This window comes from Schistocerca cancellata, chromosome 4 (genome assembly GCF_023864275.1).
Source record: "Schistocerca cancellata isolate TAMUIC-IGC-003103 chromosome 4, iqSchCanc2.1, whole genome shotgun sequence".
In the NCBI taxonomy this organism is placed as follows: domain Eukaryota; kingdom Metazoa; phylum Arthropoda; class Insecta; order Orthoptera; family Acrididae; genus Schistocerca; species Schistocerca cancellata.
In genome coordinates this window covers 639,862,550-639,882,746 of record NC_064629.1, presented here as the reverse complement: position 1 = coordinate 639,882,746, position 20,197 = coordinate 639,862,550, and the positions used below count along the sequence as shown (strand labels likewise).

The following is a 20,197-nucleotide window of genomic DNA, read 5'->3' as shown; positions in this document are numbered from 1 at the left end:
TATCAGTAATACGATGTGCATTAGTACGTTTTGCAATGTCATACTCAATAGTATCGCGAAATTACTCAAATGTTGCTGACCAGTCTGCGAGCGAAATAAAGTTTTATTAATGTTAATATGCTGAATCTTCTTTTGGCAGAAGCGTTAGGTAACGTCAATGATAGGCGAAGTGCAATCTCTGTATTGAGATAAACTGGTCACTGTGCCACATTCTTCATGGAATTTAATAACTGGAATGTAACGGGTATTTTTTTTAATCCGACAATGAGTTTATTTAGTGTTTTTAGCTATCAATCTATAAACACAACTCGTTGGCATAAACTATGTATTTTAATGCGAGACCAGCTGCGGATTTCTTTAGGTCTTAAGTTGTTTTGTTTAATGAAAGTCCTGTCAGGAAACTAAAAACACAAGCTACGGCAGCTGCACTTGAAGTCTCTATACCATTTACTAATTAAGTGTGTGTGAAGCACTGTGAAGCTGAATTTTAAAATTTCAGGTGCAGTCATTATGGCCGCATCATCCTTGGCCTTTTCGTCGAACATTGTTGGAACCTTTCGGTGGCGCTTTACGGAAAATTCTGGTTCTATCGATACTAGTTTCCTAGTTTTTTGCTGCAAGTAAATCACGCTTTTCCTTAATTTTTTGTGAAACCATTCTAGAAACCAAGCAAACGGTTTTTCCTATAAAATGCAGTTAACGTTGTCAGTACTTTAAGATGATGCTTCCATACAACCAATAAAGAAATAAATTCGACGTTAATGGTTTTTAAAATGACTTTAGCTGAAGATACAAAATCAGCTGCATATATGCTCCGTTCATCTGTTCCTTCTGCTATGTAATGTTTTCAGTGTTTGCAGTAGTTAAATATGTAATGCGTGAATTGAAATATATTTTGATGACCATCTTGTATCAGAATGCCCCTCAAAGTCAATTTTAAATTTGGTAAAACTTGCCAACGTTCAATCTATCTGGAAAAAAGAAATATTTTGCAGTGTGCTGGAAAAACTTATTGCCGGTGTTTCACAAGACGCATAAACTCCAACTAAAATTAGTGAGTGAGCACTACACGGTAAAAATCTGGCAGTTCATTCAGTTACAGAGCTAGTTCGAAAATTTTTCCACAGAAGCTATTTCAGGACTTGTAGAGGGGATTCAAATGGTTCAAATGGCTCTGAGCACTATGGGACTTAACATCTATGGTTATCAGTCCCCTAGAACTTAGAACTACTGAAACCTAAATATCCTAAGGACATCACACAACACCCAGTCATCACGAGGCAGAGAAAATCCCTGACCCCGCCGGGAATCGAACCCGGGAACCCGGGCGTGGGAAGCGAGAACGCTACCGCACGACCACGAGCTGCGGAGTGATACGAGGATCGTACGAACTTACCCTCACTGATTTGATTCGTACTGACAGGGTGTGTAGAGCAAGACTAGAACTTGAATATGTGTAAACAGGTAAATGCAACTCTCAGCCGTTTTCGAGAAAATCGTGTTTCAATATTTCATGAGTGCTTATATACTTTGTACAGTATGATCGTTGGCATTCAAAGAGTCCTCAGCCAAGCGAGTAAGCGCTTGGTTTCATAGCAGCGACGTCTCTGGATCGAAAGTCGCTGCCGGTGCTTCATTTTTTTCGTTCCCACGTAATTTCCAGTAACAGATTTTTTTCATAATCTTTATCCTGAAAAATGAGGAAAAATTTTTGGTAAGTAGTTTGCAAATAAGACGATTCACAAGAACTTTGTCAAATCAGTACAGTAATTTTATTTATATTATTGACGCTACATTTGCGACAACTATAATGTGTAGACTATGGAGCACTGCACGAATCAGCATGATACCGACCGTAGAAATATGGAAAATAAGACTTCACCTGCTACATACAGCACATGTAATGAACGCCGAATTTTTGCAAGTTCGTGGTTCTGTCACTGTGTCTATTGCGAAACAACTCATTTACATTCATAAACGGTTCTCGGTCATCTTAAATATCACAGACATCTGTTGTTAGAATTACGTGGAAATGAAAAAACAAAAAACAAAAAAAAACGGGGTACTGGCAGCGAGAATCGATTCAGAGATCACGTGCTCTAGTTATCATGCGGTAACTCGCTGTTTTTTTTTTTTTTAATGTCGTTTTGTTCGTTTTTCGTTCGTTGCATCTGCTCGGAGCGGACGTCGTAAGTCACCCGTTTAAGCAAGTCGTCGATTGATTAACTCATTTCTTTTTATTACAGAGGGCAGCTAACCCTGTGACCGAACACGCTGAGCTACCATGCCGGCTCGGCTGTGGACTCCTTGAACAGCAGCGACCATACACAGCACACACGCACGCCTACAATTTTCAGACTCAATTTTCTCGAAGACGGTTGAAAATTACGTCTCCCTGTTCATTTGCTGAAGTTCTACTCGTGCTCTACACACCGTTTCAATATCCGTCAAATAGGTGAGAACAGCCCCCTTGCGAGCCTTCGCGGCCCCTTGAACCTGCACCATCGCTGATCGGCCCGCTGCTTGCTACGGCCTACACCAGGCACTGATATCAAGCTGGTTTGTGTTTCATGCTGTGACCATCGCTGCATGTACTGACACTACAGCTGTGATTGTCTACCTCAGTCATTCTAGCAATGACTATCTCTCGACATAGTTTATATCTATCCTCAAGAGGCTGCCAGTTCGGTTCTTTTAGCATCTCCGTGGCACTCTCCCACTGGTCAAACACATCTCTGACCGTTTGTGCTGCCCTTCTCTGTATACATTCAATGTCTCCTGTTAGTCGTGTTTGGAACGGACCCCATGCACCTGAGCAATATTCTACGATGGACTACGCAATATTTGTAAGCAATCTCCTTTGAGTCCATTTCCCTAGTTTCTACCAAAAAACTGAAGTCTGCCCCCTGCTTACCCACGACTTGGGCCTATGTGATCGTTCCATTTTATATCCCTTCAAAGTGTTAAACCCAGGTATTTGTGTGACTTGACCAATTCGAGCTGTGGCTCATTGATACTATAGTCACAGGATACTACGTTTTTTCGTTTTCTGAAGTGCACGATTTTACATTTCTTAACATTTAAAGCAAGCGACCAATATTTGCACCACTTTGAAATATTATCAAGATATGACTGAATATTTGTACAGCTTCTTTCAGACAGTACTTCATTATAGATGACTGCATCATCTGCGAAAAGTCTGAGTTTACTATTAAGATTGTCCGCAAGTTCATTAATATACAACATGAACAGCAAAGGTCCCAACACCCTTCTCTGCGGCACTCATGAAGTTACTTCTACATCTATCGATGACCCTCCATGTTAGATAACATGATCTGTCCTCTCCACGGAAATCCTCAAGATCGTGCTTTTGATAATACGCGTAAATGTCGCACTGAGTCAAATGCTTTTCGGAAATCGAGAAATACGGCATCCACCTGACTTCCTTGATCCATGGCTTTCAGTAAGTAATGTGAGAAAAGTGCGAGTAGGCTGTCACATGATCGATGTTTTCGGAATCCATGCTGGTTGACACGGAAGAGGCTATTTTTTCAAGGTACAGCGTTACGTTTGAACTCAGAATATTGTCGCAGTAGAAACTCAGTAGCCCAGCCTCCATAGTGTAGTGGTTATGAGAATAGACTCTTGTATGCAGGTTTGTGAGTTCAAAACTCAAATAACCTCAAAGTTTTTAATTTCTATATTCGGTTCGAGTATATTCTAGAAGTATCCACAAATGGCAAAATTCATTGTACTGGAATGTTCTGTAGCTGTATATACAGGGTGTAAACGGTATAAGGCGCCAAAATTATACAGATGGTACATCTTGGTGCGCTTGACAAAAAAGTCTAATGACATTTTCTTGTATCATGTACTTTTTGTATTATTAAAACCTAATGTTCGTACGATAGATAGTATACGCATTTCTGTTTACGTAGTCAACAGACAGTACACGGCGTACCGAGCTTATTGCCTACAATGACGGGGCGGCCAGAGAACGGCAACGAGCCGACCAGAGGATTGAAATCATTAGACGTGTACAACGACGTGGTGTGATAATCAGGTGGTACCGAAAAAAGGAATGTAAACAGTTTTTGGGTTGTTAAGAATGTGTAATTCGCTTTACGTGAATTGAATACAACCAGCCTGTTTCTCAACAAGTCGATAACGAAGGTCGTAGTAGTAATGACAAGCTAATATCAAACACAATGTATTTCCATTAGTACAAATTCAATCAATCACCAAGTAGATAGTTGTGCATTAATTACAATCAACTGTTTCACCTTTTTACGGCAATGCCATAACGAATACTAAATTCACATTATTTCCCTTCTGTACAACAACATCGTAACGAAAAGGAAACCCATTACTTCGTTTTCTCTTACACCAATACTACAATAAATGTTCGAAATGACCACCATTCGCTTCTACACATGCTTCATTTCGGCGAACCCAGTTTCGTCGCACTCGTTCACACACATGCACATTGGCCTTTATGGTATTGGCAGCATCTAAAATCTTCTGCGTCAATTCGTCCACATTATTTACTGGCTCAGTATAAACAAGTTCCTTCAAATGGCCCCAAAAGTAAAAATCCAGTGGATTTAAATCAGGGCTGCATGCTGGCCATCGACGTGGACCCGAACGCCCGATCCATCGTCCTAGAAATCGACTATCCAAAAACTTGCGTACTCTGTGACCAATGTGGGGTGCAGCTCCATCGTGGAGGAGCCACATGTTACGACGTATGCCTAACGGAATGTCTTCTAACAACGTTGGTAACCATGTTTCCTCTTGAAACGTTCGGTAATAGTTACCAGTCAAACGTGCAGGTAAAACATAAGGCCCAATAATGTAATTATCGAGCATACCCGCCCACACATTTACGGAAAATCGTCGCTGAAAATGTGTTGCCACTACGTGGCGAGGATTGTGTACACTCCACGTGTGCATGTTATGGAAATTAGTTATTCCGTCGCGAGTGAAACACGCTTCATCTGTGACGAGTATTTTGTTGACAAAATCATGCTGCGCACTGTGTAACAAAAATCACTCTGAGAATTCACGTCGTGGAGGGAAATCTTGTTCTTCCAATGCTTGTACGCGTTGAATGTGGTAAGGCCGCAGACGCTCCTATTGCAAAGTGCGATGAACGACAGTGTGCGATATACCCACGTGGCGGGCGATGCTTATAGTACTCTGAGAAGGATCCTCCTGGATGCGGTCCAGAATTCTTTTCTCAGCTTCCAATGTACGATCGGCGCGTTGTGGGCCTCTGCTTTCTGCGCGGGACAGTAAAGAGCCAGTATCTCTCAATCTAAGGAAATTAAATACGTACTCGTCAGTTGTATTCTGTCATGATGCAACAAAAACGGAAAGCATATCAGAACATAAGATACGTTTCGCATACGGACGAAAATTTACAAAGGTGCAGATAACTACTGTACTTCATTAAGATGTAAATGCATTATAATTGCATACAAGTAGAGAATTACAATGACACAAACCTTTGGTGCACAGCAGCAAATGTCTTCCGTGCAGGAAGTCGTTGTGGTAAGCGTTCTCGATAAATTCGTACAGCTGCCCTCGCAACACCTTTTGCCTCGCCATAAATTAAAAGCATATCGCATAGTTCAGCTATAGTAAATCTCCTTTCCATCCTAACAGTTAACAGAGTTGCAATAACATCTGCACAGGTTACTCGCCTACTGTCGTCGCTCGGTGTATTACAATGACGCAACCACTCAGGCCGTAGTTGCCAATGTGTTTACGATGTATGCTCGCGATGTCAATACGCGCAGCGGGCAATAACAGGAACCGATTGCTTACGTACGTGCACGGCTAGGCATCTACTTTTCCAAAAACATTATCCTGAGGCGAACTGGTTTTTTCTCGGACAACCGTAGGAAATACGCAAACATGTTACTAGACTTTTTTGTCAAGCATTACGAGATGTGCCATCTGTATAATTTTGGCGCCTTATACCGTTTACACCCTGTATACTGTATGTGTTCTGGACGGAGGCAGTTCGCTCCGCGCTCTTGTATGTGCAAGTGCTGAATAAACCTTCGTTAACTGAAGTTAGTATTCGTCATTCCTCTACTTACACCTACTTCTACGTGACATTATCCAGGTGGAGACGCTGGGTATTGGAACTTGTGACACCGCAGAGTATCGACGACACAGTGGCTCCCATCAGGCCACGACAGAGCCGCCGTATACGTGGCGAGAAACCAGAGTTTAAGCCATATTCAACAGATCGCAATCTATTGAAGAGGACGTTACGATGACAGCAACTGTGTGCCATCACATGAGACATCCTTCCGGGTTCTCTGGCGACGATGGCCAAGATCCAAACAAGTGGCTGAAGGTATATGAGCGTATAGCCAAATTTAACAAATGGGATGACACCGTGTCTTTGGCTAACGTATTTTTCTATTTGGAGAGCACTGCAAAGCAATGGTATGAGAGCAATGAGGAGAGAAGTTCACAAGCTGGGAATATATATATTCCAGGTGGAACTGCGCAAGTATTTCGGCGACACGCAACGACAAAAGTGCAAGGCTGAAGATAAATTAAAGTGCAGGGCAAAGCGTCCAGAAGAAACGACAGCGTCCTACATTCAAAACGTCTTGGAGCTGTGTGAGATACCGGACCCTAGAATGGAGGAGGAAGATAAGGTTGCACATCTCATGAAGGGTGTTGCTGAGGACATGTATCAAGCCCTACTCCTGAAGGAGATTTCGACAGCAGACGACTTCATAAAATGGTGCCAGTATATCGAGACAATACATCAAAAAAGAATTACACGCAAGAAGTTTGAACGGCTTCCAAACGTCGTATCGATGTCTGTAATGGAGGAAGAAACTGATTTCACAAGTGTGCTTCGTCATATTGTGAGAGAGGAAGTTCAGAAAAAATGGTTCAAATGGCTCTGAGCACTATGGGACTTAACTGCTGAGGTCATCAGTCCCCCAGAACTTAGAACTACTTAAACCTAATTAACCTAAGGACATCACACACATCCATGCCCGAGGCAGGATTCGAACCTGCGACCGTAGCGGTCGCGTGGTTCCAGACTGTAGCGCCTAGAACCGCTCGGGCACCCCGGCCGGCTGAAGTTCAGAAGGCACTTGGATTGCACGGCGGGCAAAAATTCGAGACGCTTCGAGAGCTCATGATGGGAGGAAGTGGAACAGACATTGAACCCAAATTCTTGTCCTTCATTTCCCTTTAAAATGATGGAAAAGTCAAGACCCAGGCGAAGTTACGTTTCTAGAATGCCACATGAGGAACCTGTTGCGGCAACAAGGAAGACTGACGTCTGGAGGACCCAGGATAACCAACCAGTATGTTTCCACTGCGGATGACCGGGACATGTGGTGCGCAATTGTCGAGAAAGGCGGCGGATATTTGATGATGCCCACGCCAGAAGACAGAAGACCGATCTTAGCAGACTACGAAGATGAACAAGAAGATGTGGGTGCAGGACGACGCAGGTCACCATCGCCGCAAGCTAGCCGCTGGAGAGGACGCTCCCAAACACTTCAATCTAGGTCTCCATCGCCGTTTAGAAGCTCCAGCCTATCACCTAGCCGCCGCAACCTGAAAAACTAAAAGGTGTGACCTTCCTTGGAGGTGAGGCCACCGAAGAGAAAAATCCTCCGTCGTAGATCGCTACAAAAATGGTAGGAAACAACGTCGATGTCCTCATGGATGGGCGACCAGCCCAAGCTCTTGTGGACTCTGGAGCATCATATTCAGTCATTTAGGAGAAGTACCATCGCCAGTTGCAGAAAACCGTATTCGTCGACAGCAAAACATCTCTGGTGAAGGGGGCTAATGGGAAATATGTAAAACCTACAGGAAGATGTATCATTCATGTGGGTATAAGTGGCCATACACAGCCCTTAGAATTCATCGTCTTACAAGAGTGTAGTCATGAGTCATTCTCGGATGGGACTTTTTGAAAGCTTCTCAGGCAATTATAGATTGTGGTCGCTCGAAGATTATGCTAGACGAGATGAGATACTGTGGACAGGAAGATGCGCATCCGAGTGTGTGGAGACTATGTGTGCTGGATGAAGTGATCATTCCTGTAGTCAGCGCTGGAAAGGAAACTGTCGTGTGTCATGCCATGCATCAACCCATGGATTTTGTAGTGGAATGTAAGAGAAGCATACCACTGAAGAATAACTTGGTCATCCCAGCCTCTGTCGTCTCGTTTAAGGACGGATTCGGTGAGTTGTGGATAGTTATCTGTCGCCGAGAACCGCATATCATTCCAAGACGCAAGTGCATAGCAAACGCTAAGCCGTTAATTGAAGAACAGCTGAGCGTCATAGAAACCTTCCATGACGAATCTGTGGGCGAAATTAGCGCTACCTCTACGAGACAAGATCTTCTAGCTCGGCTATCACCAGATCTCACTAACGAACAACAGAAGAAGCTACTTGCCATTCTTCAAGAGTTCGCTGAATGCTTCAAATTAGACAAATCGACGGTGAAGCACCGGATTAACACTGGTGACCATCAACCAATAAGCCAGAGAGCATACCATGTGTCAGCAACGGAACGTCGAATAATTCGGGACGAGGTTGAGAAAATGATGAAGAATGACATAATTCAGCCTTCGCAGAGCCCTTGGTCGTCACCAGTGGTCCTCGTCAGGAAGAAGGATGGCAGTTGGCGCTTTTGTGTTGATTAAGGAAGCTTAATAAGATAACTAAAAAGGACGTTTACCTTCTTCCACGAATTGACGCTACAGTAGATTGTCTGTAGGGGGTTAAGTTTTTCTCAACCATGGACATGTACTCGGGATACTGACAAATCGAAGTAGATGAGGCCGATCCTGAGGAAACTGCATCCATCACCCCTGAGGGTCTGTGTGAGTTTAAGGTAATGCCGTTTGGTTTGTGTAATGCACCAGCAACTTTTGAACGGATGATGGATAATCTTCTAAGGCAGCTGAAGTGGATGATGTGTCTTTGTTATTTAGATGACATTATAGTGTTCTCAGAGACATTTGATGAACACATAAAAAGATTTGTCTCCAAGAAGGCGGACTGAAACTTAATCCAACAAAGTGTCTCTTTGGAGCAAAAGAAATCAAAATACTTGGACACCTTGTGTCAAACGAAAATGTGAGACCAGACCCAGAAAAGGTGAGATCTATAACGGAATTTCCTATTCCTAAAAGTATTAGAGATGTGAGAAGCTTCCTCGGATTATGTTCTAATTACCGTCTTTTTATCAAAGACTTTTGTATCAAAGCCAGGCCACTCCAAGAGTTGTTAAAAGCCATGCTAAATATATCTGGGGTGGTGCTCAACAAGATTCTATCGATGTGCTGTGAAAGCTCTGACGACTGACCCTGTAATTGGTCTGTATGATGAGAGAGCACCTACAGAACTACACACAGATGGCAGCGGGTATGGGATCGGTGCTCTTCTGGTGCAAATTTAGGATTGAAAAGAGAAGGTTATAGCTTATGCTTCTAGGACACTTACAAAAGCCGAGAAAAACTACTCAGCTACAGAAAGAGAATGTCTTGCTGTGATCTGGGCCATGTGCAAATTTCGACAGTGTCACTATGGAAGGACATTCACAGTTGTTACAGACCATCATTCACTTTCTTGGTTGACAGGTCTTAAGGATCCAACAGGACGACTCGCCAGGTGGACACTACGTCTTCAAGAGTATGACATTACAATAGTGTACAAAAGTGGAAGAAAACACAAAGATGCCGACTGTTTCTCAAGAAACCCTGTACAAGACCATCAAGACTTTGATGAAGATAGTGACTGTTTCGTTGCACTGCAGGATCTCTCTGCTGAGCAGAAGGACGACGCCAAGATATCTCAAATTATGCTTTCCTTAAATCGGTCAGAGGATGTGAAAGGACAATTTAAGGCAGTTAATGGATTACTTTGCAAGAAAACTTTTGATCCGTTTGGAAAGAGGTGGCAACCAGTGGTTCCCAAACACATCCACTTAGATGTTCTACAGAAATTCCATGAAACACCTGAGGCCGTACATTTAAGATTTATTAAGACATACGATAGAATCCGCAAGAGGTATTTCTGGCCAGGTTTATTTAGGAGTGTCCGTCACTATGTGTCCCACTTTAGAGACTGCCAGAGGAGAAAGGCAGTTCCTCAGAAACCACCTGGCCGACTCATACCAATTCCACTACCCGAAACGCGTTTCCAGCGTGTTGGGAGTGACCTCCTCGTACGATTTCAAACGTCTGCTAGTGGCAATAGATGGATTATTTTTTCCACTGATTATCTGACACGCTATACCATTACAAAAGCCGTGGAAACAGCCGAAGCATCCAAGGTAGCCAAATTCATCGTAGAAGACATTTTATTAATACACGGTGGCCCAAGGTCGTTAATTACGGGTCGAGGGAAAGTTTTTCAATCGAATCTTGTTACAGAGATAAACTGTCGGAGCAACATTACTCATCACATGACGACTGCCTACCATCCGCAAACTAAATGGCTTACTGAGGGCTTACTGAACGCCTTAATAAGACTTTGACCGACATGCTATCAATATTCGTCAGTGTTGAGCAGAGCAACTGGGATAAGGTGCTACCTTTCGTGACGTCTGCCAACAACACCGCCAAACAAGACATCACAGGATTTACGCCATTTTTCCTGGTGCATGGGCGTGAGGCGACGACGACGATGGACACTGTGTTTCCGTTACATCCAGATGACGTGGACAACGACTACATCGGCCAAGTGTTAACCAGAGCTGAGGAAGCTTGGCAATCAGCTCGACTCCGCACGCTGCAGGCTCAAGAAAACGATCGCCGATGGTATGACCCGAGCCACCGCCCTGTTTTCTACCAGCCTGGTGACGTCGTCTGGATCTTCGGAAGGTTGGTTTCTCTGAGAAGCTCCTCGGGCGCTACTTTGGATCTTATAAGGTTGTAAGACAGTTGTTTTTGATGTTACTTATGGAGTTGAAGATTTCGACCCCGACACAAGATGACGAAAGATCAGAGATACTGTCCACGCCCTTCGAATGAAGCCCTATAAGGATCCAGCAACCCAGGGTAAATTCGAAGCTCCAGCGACAGGCAACAAGCGGAAAGGTGACGAAGAACGTAGCGGCAAGGGAAGTTCTAAGAAGATCACCGCCAGGGCGAACATTGGTCATCGGGAGTCAGAATATGCAGGACCGATGACTCGTGCCCGGACTAAGAGGACACAACACCGAGACGCTGTTCTCTTCAGGAGGGAGCAACGTCACAGAAATAGCTGAGTAATACCATCGTGGTTATGATACTAAACTTTTGCACGGAGTGTCGTGAGTTCAAAACTCAACTGAACTGAAAAATTTTAATTTCTATATTCGGTTTGAGGACATTCTAGAAGTATCCACAAATGTCAAGACTCATTGTACTGGAATGTTTTGTAGCTGTATATATACCGTATGTGTTCTCGCCGGAGGCAGTTCGCTCCGCGCTCTTGTATGTGCAAGTGCTGAATAAACCTTCGTTAGGTGAAGTTAGTGTTCGTCATTGATCTAATTACACCTTCTTCTACGTGACATTATTAATATCTTATATTTTGGGGAAAACATGGCAGGCAGTTCAGCTCAGGGTGTAGCATTTTTAGGTAAAAGCGGACGACACAGATCTATGCTTAATGCTGCCATCATCACTAAAGAGGTGACTAAATGCCATCTGTGTTGGAACGACGCTTGATTCCGAACAATATAAAGTGAAATGTGTAAGTATGAAACATGGTCACATGTCAACTGTGACACTTACTTTTCAGAACACGTAAGGAAATTCATGTGAATGCAGCACATCTGTAAATAAACATGTCAGTAAAACAGACAAATAATGTTCTTAAGAGGGTGGTCCTGTTGATTTAGTATTATATTTACTTAAAATGTGTAGTAAGAATTATTTGTGTTTAGTCCGGACCGGAAGCGTTGCCTTTCTTATGTGTTTTAAACAGCTTCACTACACCGAAGATATCTACTTCTAACAAGGGGAGGCCGGCAATTGTGAAATTCAGATTCGATTCATACTGCGCATAATAAAAGCTCATGGCTAGATGTGTAATGTGGCAAAGCACCAAGATGCACTTCTCAGCCGTTGTCGAGAAAATCGACAGTTAAAAGAAACCCTTGCGGTGAAATACTCTCTAAGAGTAGAAGTTTTCTGCAGCGTCGTGGTGCAGCGGTAAGCGCTGGGGTCCGTAATCCGAAGGTCGCCGGATCGAATCCTGAACCATTCAACCTTTTTTTTTTTTAGTATTTGTTTTTTGTAATTCAAATATCTATATTCCCGGCCATCAGTTGCAACAATTATGCATATAATAAGTTGTTGAAAGTCGTTTGTCGTGGAAAAACTGGCGACTTCGAACATCATTATGTTTTCCCCAAACAAAGTTGTATTTCACAAAAGTTATTAATTGCCTTCATAATGTTAACCACGTAAAGTTAACGGAAGACGTAGAAACGATATTCCGAAACGAATACGTATAGCGTAAGTCAAACGTTCGAATTAGAATAGAGACCCCACGAACACAAACTTGCTGCGGCAGGTATGAAATATAAACTCCGTTACTCGCTCGTTACACTTAAAGGACAGATGTTGAATGGGCCGAAACGAGCCGCCGCATAACAGCGTAGTTGCGTGCCAACTTCGAAAGAAGGTAGATGCGGTCCCTAGCGCAACTTGTAACATCGTCGAAAATCAGTGCGGATGGGAGAGCTTTGGTACACCCTGTTAAACAAACGGAAAAATGGAGGCGGTACAATTGGAGAGCGATCCGCCTTCACCAACATGCATAAGCAATTCATTAATAGTTTATATATATATATATATATATATATATATATATATATATATATATATAAATCATTAAGCGTAGAGAGTATTTCACTGCAAACGTTTCTTTTAACTGTCGATTTTCTCGCCAACGGCTGAGAAGTGCATCTTGGTGCTTTGCCACATGACACCTCTGGCCATGAGCTTTTATTATGCGCAGTATGAATCGAATCTGAATTTCACAATTGGCGGCCTCCCCTTGTAAGTTACTCATGTTGGCAGGTGTTCGTGATTCGAATTCTGGAATATTTACCTCATCTTCTTTTGTGAAGGAATTTCGGAAAACAGTGTAACTCTGCTATGACAATGGTGACGTTATTGATGATAGTGCCACTAAAGCAAAGTGACAGTATGGATTCCGTCTTGCCGCTAGTCTGCATACGACCAGAATCTCTTTGGGTTTTCTGACAGATTTCGAGACAGTTTGGTTGTGGAAACTATTAAAAACATCTCGCATTGAGTTTGCGCTAAATTTCGAGCTTCTGTAAAACTTCGTCAGTGTTAGGATTTTACATTCTTTTAAATTTTTTTCGTTGCTTCTGCAATAATGTTATGGCCTGTTTACTATCTCTTATTTCCATCTCTTATTTCGGGATAATATTACCATCTCTTATTTCGGAATACCTCTCAGTTGCCGTTGATACAGTTTCTTTGAATTTAAACACCATCTAGTCGACGCTTACATAATCGGATTGGAAGGACTGGAGACTGTCTAGTAGGAAACTGTTAAGCGAATTTTTATCTGCTTTTTTTATGTATTTACGTTTATTTTTGCGGCGTTTGGCTGTTACGGTATTCAGTCTAGCTACAACTACCTTGTGGTCACTAATCTCTGTATCTGTCATGATGCTCCCTATTTGGTCAGGATTGAGATCAGATATGTTTTCGCAACTATTTACGCTTCGATGAGGCTCCTGAACTAGTTGTTCAAATAAATTTTCTGTGAAGGCATTCAGTAAGATTTCGAACGACGATTTATGCCTACCACCGACTTTATACATGTATTCTCTCCAACATATTGAGGATAGATTGAAATCACCATCAGCAATAATGATATGAGTGATGTACCTATTTGAAATGACACTTAAATTTGCTTTGAGCTGTTCAGCAAGTGTATCATCCAATACGGGTCGAGGAGGAGGAGGAGGAGGGGGGGGGGTCGGCAAAAGAAACCAATTATTCATTTGTTCTGGTTGTAAAGTATAAGCTCTGCCCAAGATAAATCACAGGAACTGTCTGCTTAAGTTTCACTACCAGATAAACTACTTCTGACAGCAATAAACACTCCATCACCGACGGTATTTAATCTGTCATTTCGGAGCAGTGTTGTTACATCCTTTGTAAAAAATTTCTATTGAACTATTTCCGACTTCAACCAGCTTTGCGTGGCTATAACAATTTGAGATTCAGTGCTCTGTATAAGCACTTGGAGCTCTGGTTCTTTTCCAACACAGCTACGACAGTTTACGACTGCAATACTGATTGTGTACCGTCTTTCTGTGTTCGTCCTGCACTGTTCGAAATTAAAGTCCTTCCTGCACTTCCCTGAGACTCTCTAACCTAAAAATCCGCTCAGTCCCCTCCACCTAGACCCCACTTCCCGTGCAGCCGCTTCCTGCATATAGTGGACTTCTGTCCTGTTTAGTGGAACCCAGAAACCGCCCATCCTATGACACAAGTCAAGGAATCTGCAACCTACACGGTCACTGAACCGCCTGAGCCTCTGATTCAGACCCTGCACTCGGCTCTGTTCCAAAGGACCACAAGACTTTACTTCTTCAGCTTGCCACCCGAAACCAGAGAGGATCTCTTCCAATCCAAAGCGACACACATCGTTAGTGCTAACATTAGCCACCATCTGCAGTTGGCTGCACTCTGTGCTCTTTATGGCATCTGGAAGCAATCATTCCACATCTGTAATTGCTCCTTTCAGTATGTGCACAGAGTGCCCATTGGATTCCTTCCCCTCCTTCGCAGCCATATCCCAAAGGGGCCCCATTATGTGTCTAACATTGTAGCCCCTAACTGCAAGTAATCTCATTCCCCATCAGTGGTAAGACCTTACAGGCCGAGAGGATTCCTCTGGAACAGGGCAAGCAACTTCATCCGGCTCACGGATTCTGTCAGCCACAGATGGCGCCCAAAACCAGTTCGTCAGACGAACCAGGAAGGCCCTCCGATTGGCCCCTCGGAAAATCTTTCTCTGCCGGCCACAACTTGGAATGACCTACCACTCGACCATGGATAAGGGATCAACATCAAAGCCTGAGGCGGCCACTTTAGTTCTTTGGATCGCCCATCTGGCCCCCTACCATCAAGCTCATTGGCAGCAGCCTCAAGCTGCGTGACCAAAGCCAACGTTGCCTGGAGCTGTGAGCAAAGGGTGACTAACTCAGTTTGCATCTGATCACAGCAATCACAGTTCCTATCCATACTAAAGATGGGCTGATAAACACACACACACACACACACACACACACACACACACACACACACACACAGAGGAAAAACGACTGTCTGTATTCCTCTGTATGAGCCCTAATTTCTTGTAACTTATCTTTGATGTAAGTCGGCAGCAGTAGACTCATTCGGCAGTCAGCTTCAAATGCCAGTTCTCTAAATTCCTTTAATAGCGTTTCCTGAAAAGAACACTGCCTTTCCTCCAGGAATTCCTATTTGAATTCCCGAAGCATTTCTGTATCACTCACGTTTTGTTTGAAAATCTGATGAGCTGCTACTACTATGAGAGTTATCACTCGACTGGTGGATCTAACTACCACAAGTGGATCTTGGCACACACATCACAGGCGTGATGCAAACAGCAGTTCTATGAACTATACAGTTAATGAAGTGTGGAACTATGTCTGATAAATAGACAAACATGTATGAAATATAGGGACTGATGCTAAATAACACTAACAAAATTTAAAATAAACCACTTGTTACGAGAAGCTGTGTCAACTCGCACTGCTCTGATTAGCAGCTGCTGCTGCTGTTATGAAAGTTATTGCTCAACTAGGGGCTGTAACCACTACACGTGACTCCTGAAACACAAAACAAAAGTCTGGTGCAATGCAAACAGTGGTTCTGTGCACACTAATGTGTGTATGTTGCTAATAATGTCAAATAATGTGAGCAGAACTACAATCTGACTTCTATACAAATTCAGTACAGTAATGCAATCATTGTAAATAAGCGTTCTAAAATGATTTTTCTGTTTTTTGATCTATGGCTACAATAACATAACAATTATCATACGCACCTGAGTGTATTGAACATTTACATGTGTTATGACAAGAAGTTTATTACATTTTAAATGAAAATATGTTAAATTTTTTTACTTGTTCCACATCCATTATGACCATTTCACATGGTATAAGTGGAAGGTGCACAGCATATTTTTTTTTTAATATTTATTGTGTATTCTTGTTTTTGTGATGCAATCTGGATCCTGGAAAATCTTATTATGGATCTGTTGGAATGAGAAGTACATCTAATCTTATCAAAGTGATGTTGAAAAGGAACTCTTTACTAATTAGAGGAAAACTGCTTTAGAATATACTCTTACTTCTCCGTTCAAGCTCAACTTTTATACGTATATATGTTGATATACTATCTTAAAAAGTGTGTGTTCTTCCTCTTTCACCATTTATGAACACTGTGAGCAGCTGTACCGTTGTCATTTGACAATTTAATGTTTCTCTGAACAATTATCTCCAAACCAATTTCATTAATAATATTAAATAATTTATCACCTATGCCTATTAGCTTTTCCATTTGATCAACATTATCACACTCATAAATAAATAGGGAAATTAAAAAAATCCCAGTTTAAACAAGGCTCCATCATCTAAACTACACAATGTATCAAAATGGAAATTTATTTTGCTTGAAATGAGTTTTTGGGCTTTTATCTCTTACCTTTATCTTAAGCCTCTAACAGTTTGAAGGCTTGAGTTAGTTTTTTCCAGATCCAGTTTTATACTGTCACCTGTGGGAATTAATGTTAATTAGTTATATAACAGTTGTTTTTGTCTTGTTTTTTTAAAACACTCCTCACTTTTATCATTGTAAACAATGCTCTAGTATGCATTCTACATTTCTTATGCTTGGAATCATTTAGCCCAATGGGTCAGTCATCTGAAACATCTGAAGTGAACCTTATGGGACATAGAACAGGTAGCTGAAATACATAAAAGCATTGATGTAAATTTTTTGGAGGTTTATATTGATGATTAAGCAGTATTATGACTGGGCAGTCACAAGGAACTACATTAAACAAGTAATCAGCACTCTGCAGAAAAGCATATCAGTAACCTACACTTGGAGTGTTAACTAATTTTGTGAAGTATCATGCTGGTCTTTATAGCAAAAGTAAGATACAGCAGTTAATGTCTGCATGAGGCTAGTACATTGTTTTTGACACAGTTTGACTTTATCCTGCTGTTTGTTACAAACTAAAGTGATTTGTGATCTGTTTCATGCTTTATCTGATAGTACCTATAGGTAAGCACATCACATAAAATATCTGGCATTTCCTTTATTCTTGTGTATATATATTTTAATGCATAAGCATTCAATTCACTGTGTTAAACATATATCAGAGGATGTGGTTCTTAACAAATACTTAATTTCCACATAACATTTATTCAGAGTAATATATTGCTCATGTAATTTGTAATTTATACATAATAACAGTGTAATGAATAATATAAAACTACAATAATGTTTGTGAAAAATTATATCTCCAGTAAAAGGATCGCTTAAACATTGTCACATTCAATTAAAGCTGACTTTAATATCTATGTGGGATAGTGTGCTTCTACATTGTCAATATCCAAGTTCAAAATGTAGCATTAGTGGTTACTGGAGGATAATGATGGGCTAGTTACCAAATAGACAAATCCATACACATTAAATGGAAGATATGTCAGGGAAGTAAGCAAGCCACAGAAGCAGTGGTACTTATCATTCTTGAAAGAAAGCCTGCTTATTGCTTGTCCGATTTTCATGTGCATTATTGTGCTAGCTGGATCACAATCAGGACATTTAGTGAAATTTCAGAATTTTCTTTACAATTGGTCGTATCAGAGTGTACAGCAATTAAAGTTTTGTACAGTTCACATACATGAACACAAGGTCTTTCCAGTTATGAAAAAGTTTTTATAATGATTGATTTATGACTCCTTCAGTTGAGCAGGACTAATTACATTTTAGTCAAATTTTTAGCACTGTCCTATAAATATAACTGTTCTGAATGAATTGTGTGTGACAGTTTGTTGAAAATTATTATGCTTGGAAATTTGTAACTACTACAGTACATATAATCTCATTTCTGTGTGCAGCTTTGAGAGGCAGTTCTATAGGAGCAGTAGATCCAAGCATTGTAGCTCATGTTTGCAGTTTGCATCTGGTGATTTGATACCAGGAACTTGGTAGTTGGAAGGCATTAGGGGGAAATGGCAGGGAGTGATTAGTTTCTGGATGTCAGTGGGCTAGTGGCTTTAGTAGAGTAAAACATGGGAGAGACTACCAGTATAGATTGTGAGAAATTTGGTACAAGAGCAAATATGTTTACCACAAATACATTGGTTGCAAAAAAAGGTATGTGTTTTTGGCAGTCAGACTGAATCAACACATTCAAAGGAAATGTCACAGTCTGAAATGTGTCACCCACATATATTCATGATAAATGTTTCTAAAAAGGTTACTGTGGTCTGAAATGCAGATCAAACTCTATGATAAAATTGAGGTTTTGAATAGTTTTGTAGAAGCTGCAGATACTTTTTATTTGGTACAATAAAAATTCACATTCAGATTTAATGGGTGCAATAAACAAATGGTGACAAAGAATTTATGTACCACTGTAAAAACCTGTAAATCTGAAGAGTTTAAGTCGATAAGAAGTATATTTGGTTTAGTTTAAATTTAAGTGATTACATCAAATGTAAAAGGTGCTACATAGATGATTGTGATAAAATGAATGTACAGAATATTAAAGAATACATTCTTAAGACATTGTTATGCACCATGTTTCTTGTAACACTTGTTATGGTGTATCCCATTTTTACCTAATGTGTTTGTGTGACAGGGAGGAGTTCAGTCAAATGTTGTCCCACCTGAGTTGACAGTAGTGTTTGATGTAAGATTGGCTCTCGATGTTGCACATACAGAGTTTGAAGAAATGGTTAACAAGTGGTGTAGAGAGGCAGGAGAAGGAATATATGTGGAGTATGAACAAAAATGTCCACTAGTTGATGCAACAAAACTGGACAATACAAATCCATGGTGGTTGGCATTCAAAGCTGAATGTGACAAAATGTGAGTATGTGACATGATAATAAGTCAGTATCAATTTTATTAACAAAATGTTCTAGAGAAAATGTTTGAGAAACACATTCATAATATTTGAAAATTATAGAAGAGTTCTCATTTTATTAACAAGCAACATCTACATATTAAAAACTCAAAACTGAAGTTCTCCAGTTATTTCATGTACATTTACTTATTAATCTGGAAATTCAACATGGAATTATTGTTGATATCAAGTGCATTTATTTTTGTAATATTGCAAAGAGACTGTAATATGCAAACTAGAATAAATTTTTGAAAAAGAAAAAAAAAAGAAGTACCTGTACTTAGATATCACAAACGAGTTTTTGATTATATTTCACTTGCGTATAGATAATATGAAACAGTTCTCATAGGTAAAAGTGTAACTTTGAATTTAGAAAGGAGCAGCACATGTATTGATTTCTTTATCTAGCCGTAGATTACTTCACTCTTTTTTTTAATTTATGTGTATGATCTACGTATCATACATCTAACACTTGGTTAGTCTTGGAAAGGGGTATGTTTGGCAAACTAAGAGTTCCTGCATTAGGGACTGCCCAGTATTGCCACCCTTCTGCTGCCATAAACCCTGGGAATACTTGGGCGACCACCTGTTGGTCATGATGGTGGAATGTTTTATGCCACAAAGGTATGCTTTATCCTAGGGCTAATTATCTGGATTGTGAGGATAATGTAAATTTCTGTAACAAAACCTAAGCTAAAGGTGAGGTGTGCACTGATGAAGATGGGGGTGTGTGTATGGGGGAGGGGGGGGGGGGAGATGTTCAGGAAAATCAGTCGTTGTTGGGTAACTTCTGGGGTTGGCCCTGTTTCATGCACATCAGTTCCATTAGGCTTAGATATGCATAGCTATGTATAAATTCAGTGTCTTCATTAATTTGCTGTGAATATCAAATACAAAAACAATACCAGCAGTTCAGATTGTATTTTGGACTGTAACAGAGCCTAAAAATTCAGAAGTAATGTTTAAAACTAATTCTGTTG

The 20,197-nt window shown here is 41.0% G+C and overlaps 1 protein-coding gene and 1 long non-coding RNA gene across 2 annotated transcripts in view; one reads left to right on the top strand and one right to left on the bottom strand.

Moving 5' to 3' along the window:
* Positions 1-20,197, top strand: part of LOC126183895 (aminoacylase-1A) — a 110,850-nt gene that overhangs the window by 82,785 nt on the left and 7,868 nt on the right. The window contains exon 6 of the mRNA XM_049926218.1: positions 18,951-19,180. Coding sequence (XP_049782175.1) covers positions 18,951-19,180 — 230 coding nt within the window. The remainder of the gene's footprint in view (positions 1-18,950; positions 19,181-20,197) is intronic.
* Positions 1,508-20,197, bottom strand: part of LOC126183896 (uncharacterized) — a 50,099-nt gene continuing 31,409 nt past the window's right edge. Inside the window, exons 2-3 of the long non-coding RNA XR_007536823.1 lie at positions 16,781-16,850; positions 1,508-1,690 (exon numbers count right to left, since the gene is read on the bottom strand). This is a non-coding gene — a long non-coding RNA (uncharacterized LOC126183896). The remainder of the gene's footprint in view (positions 1,691-16,780; positions 16,851-20,197) is intronic.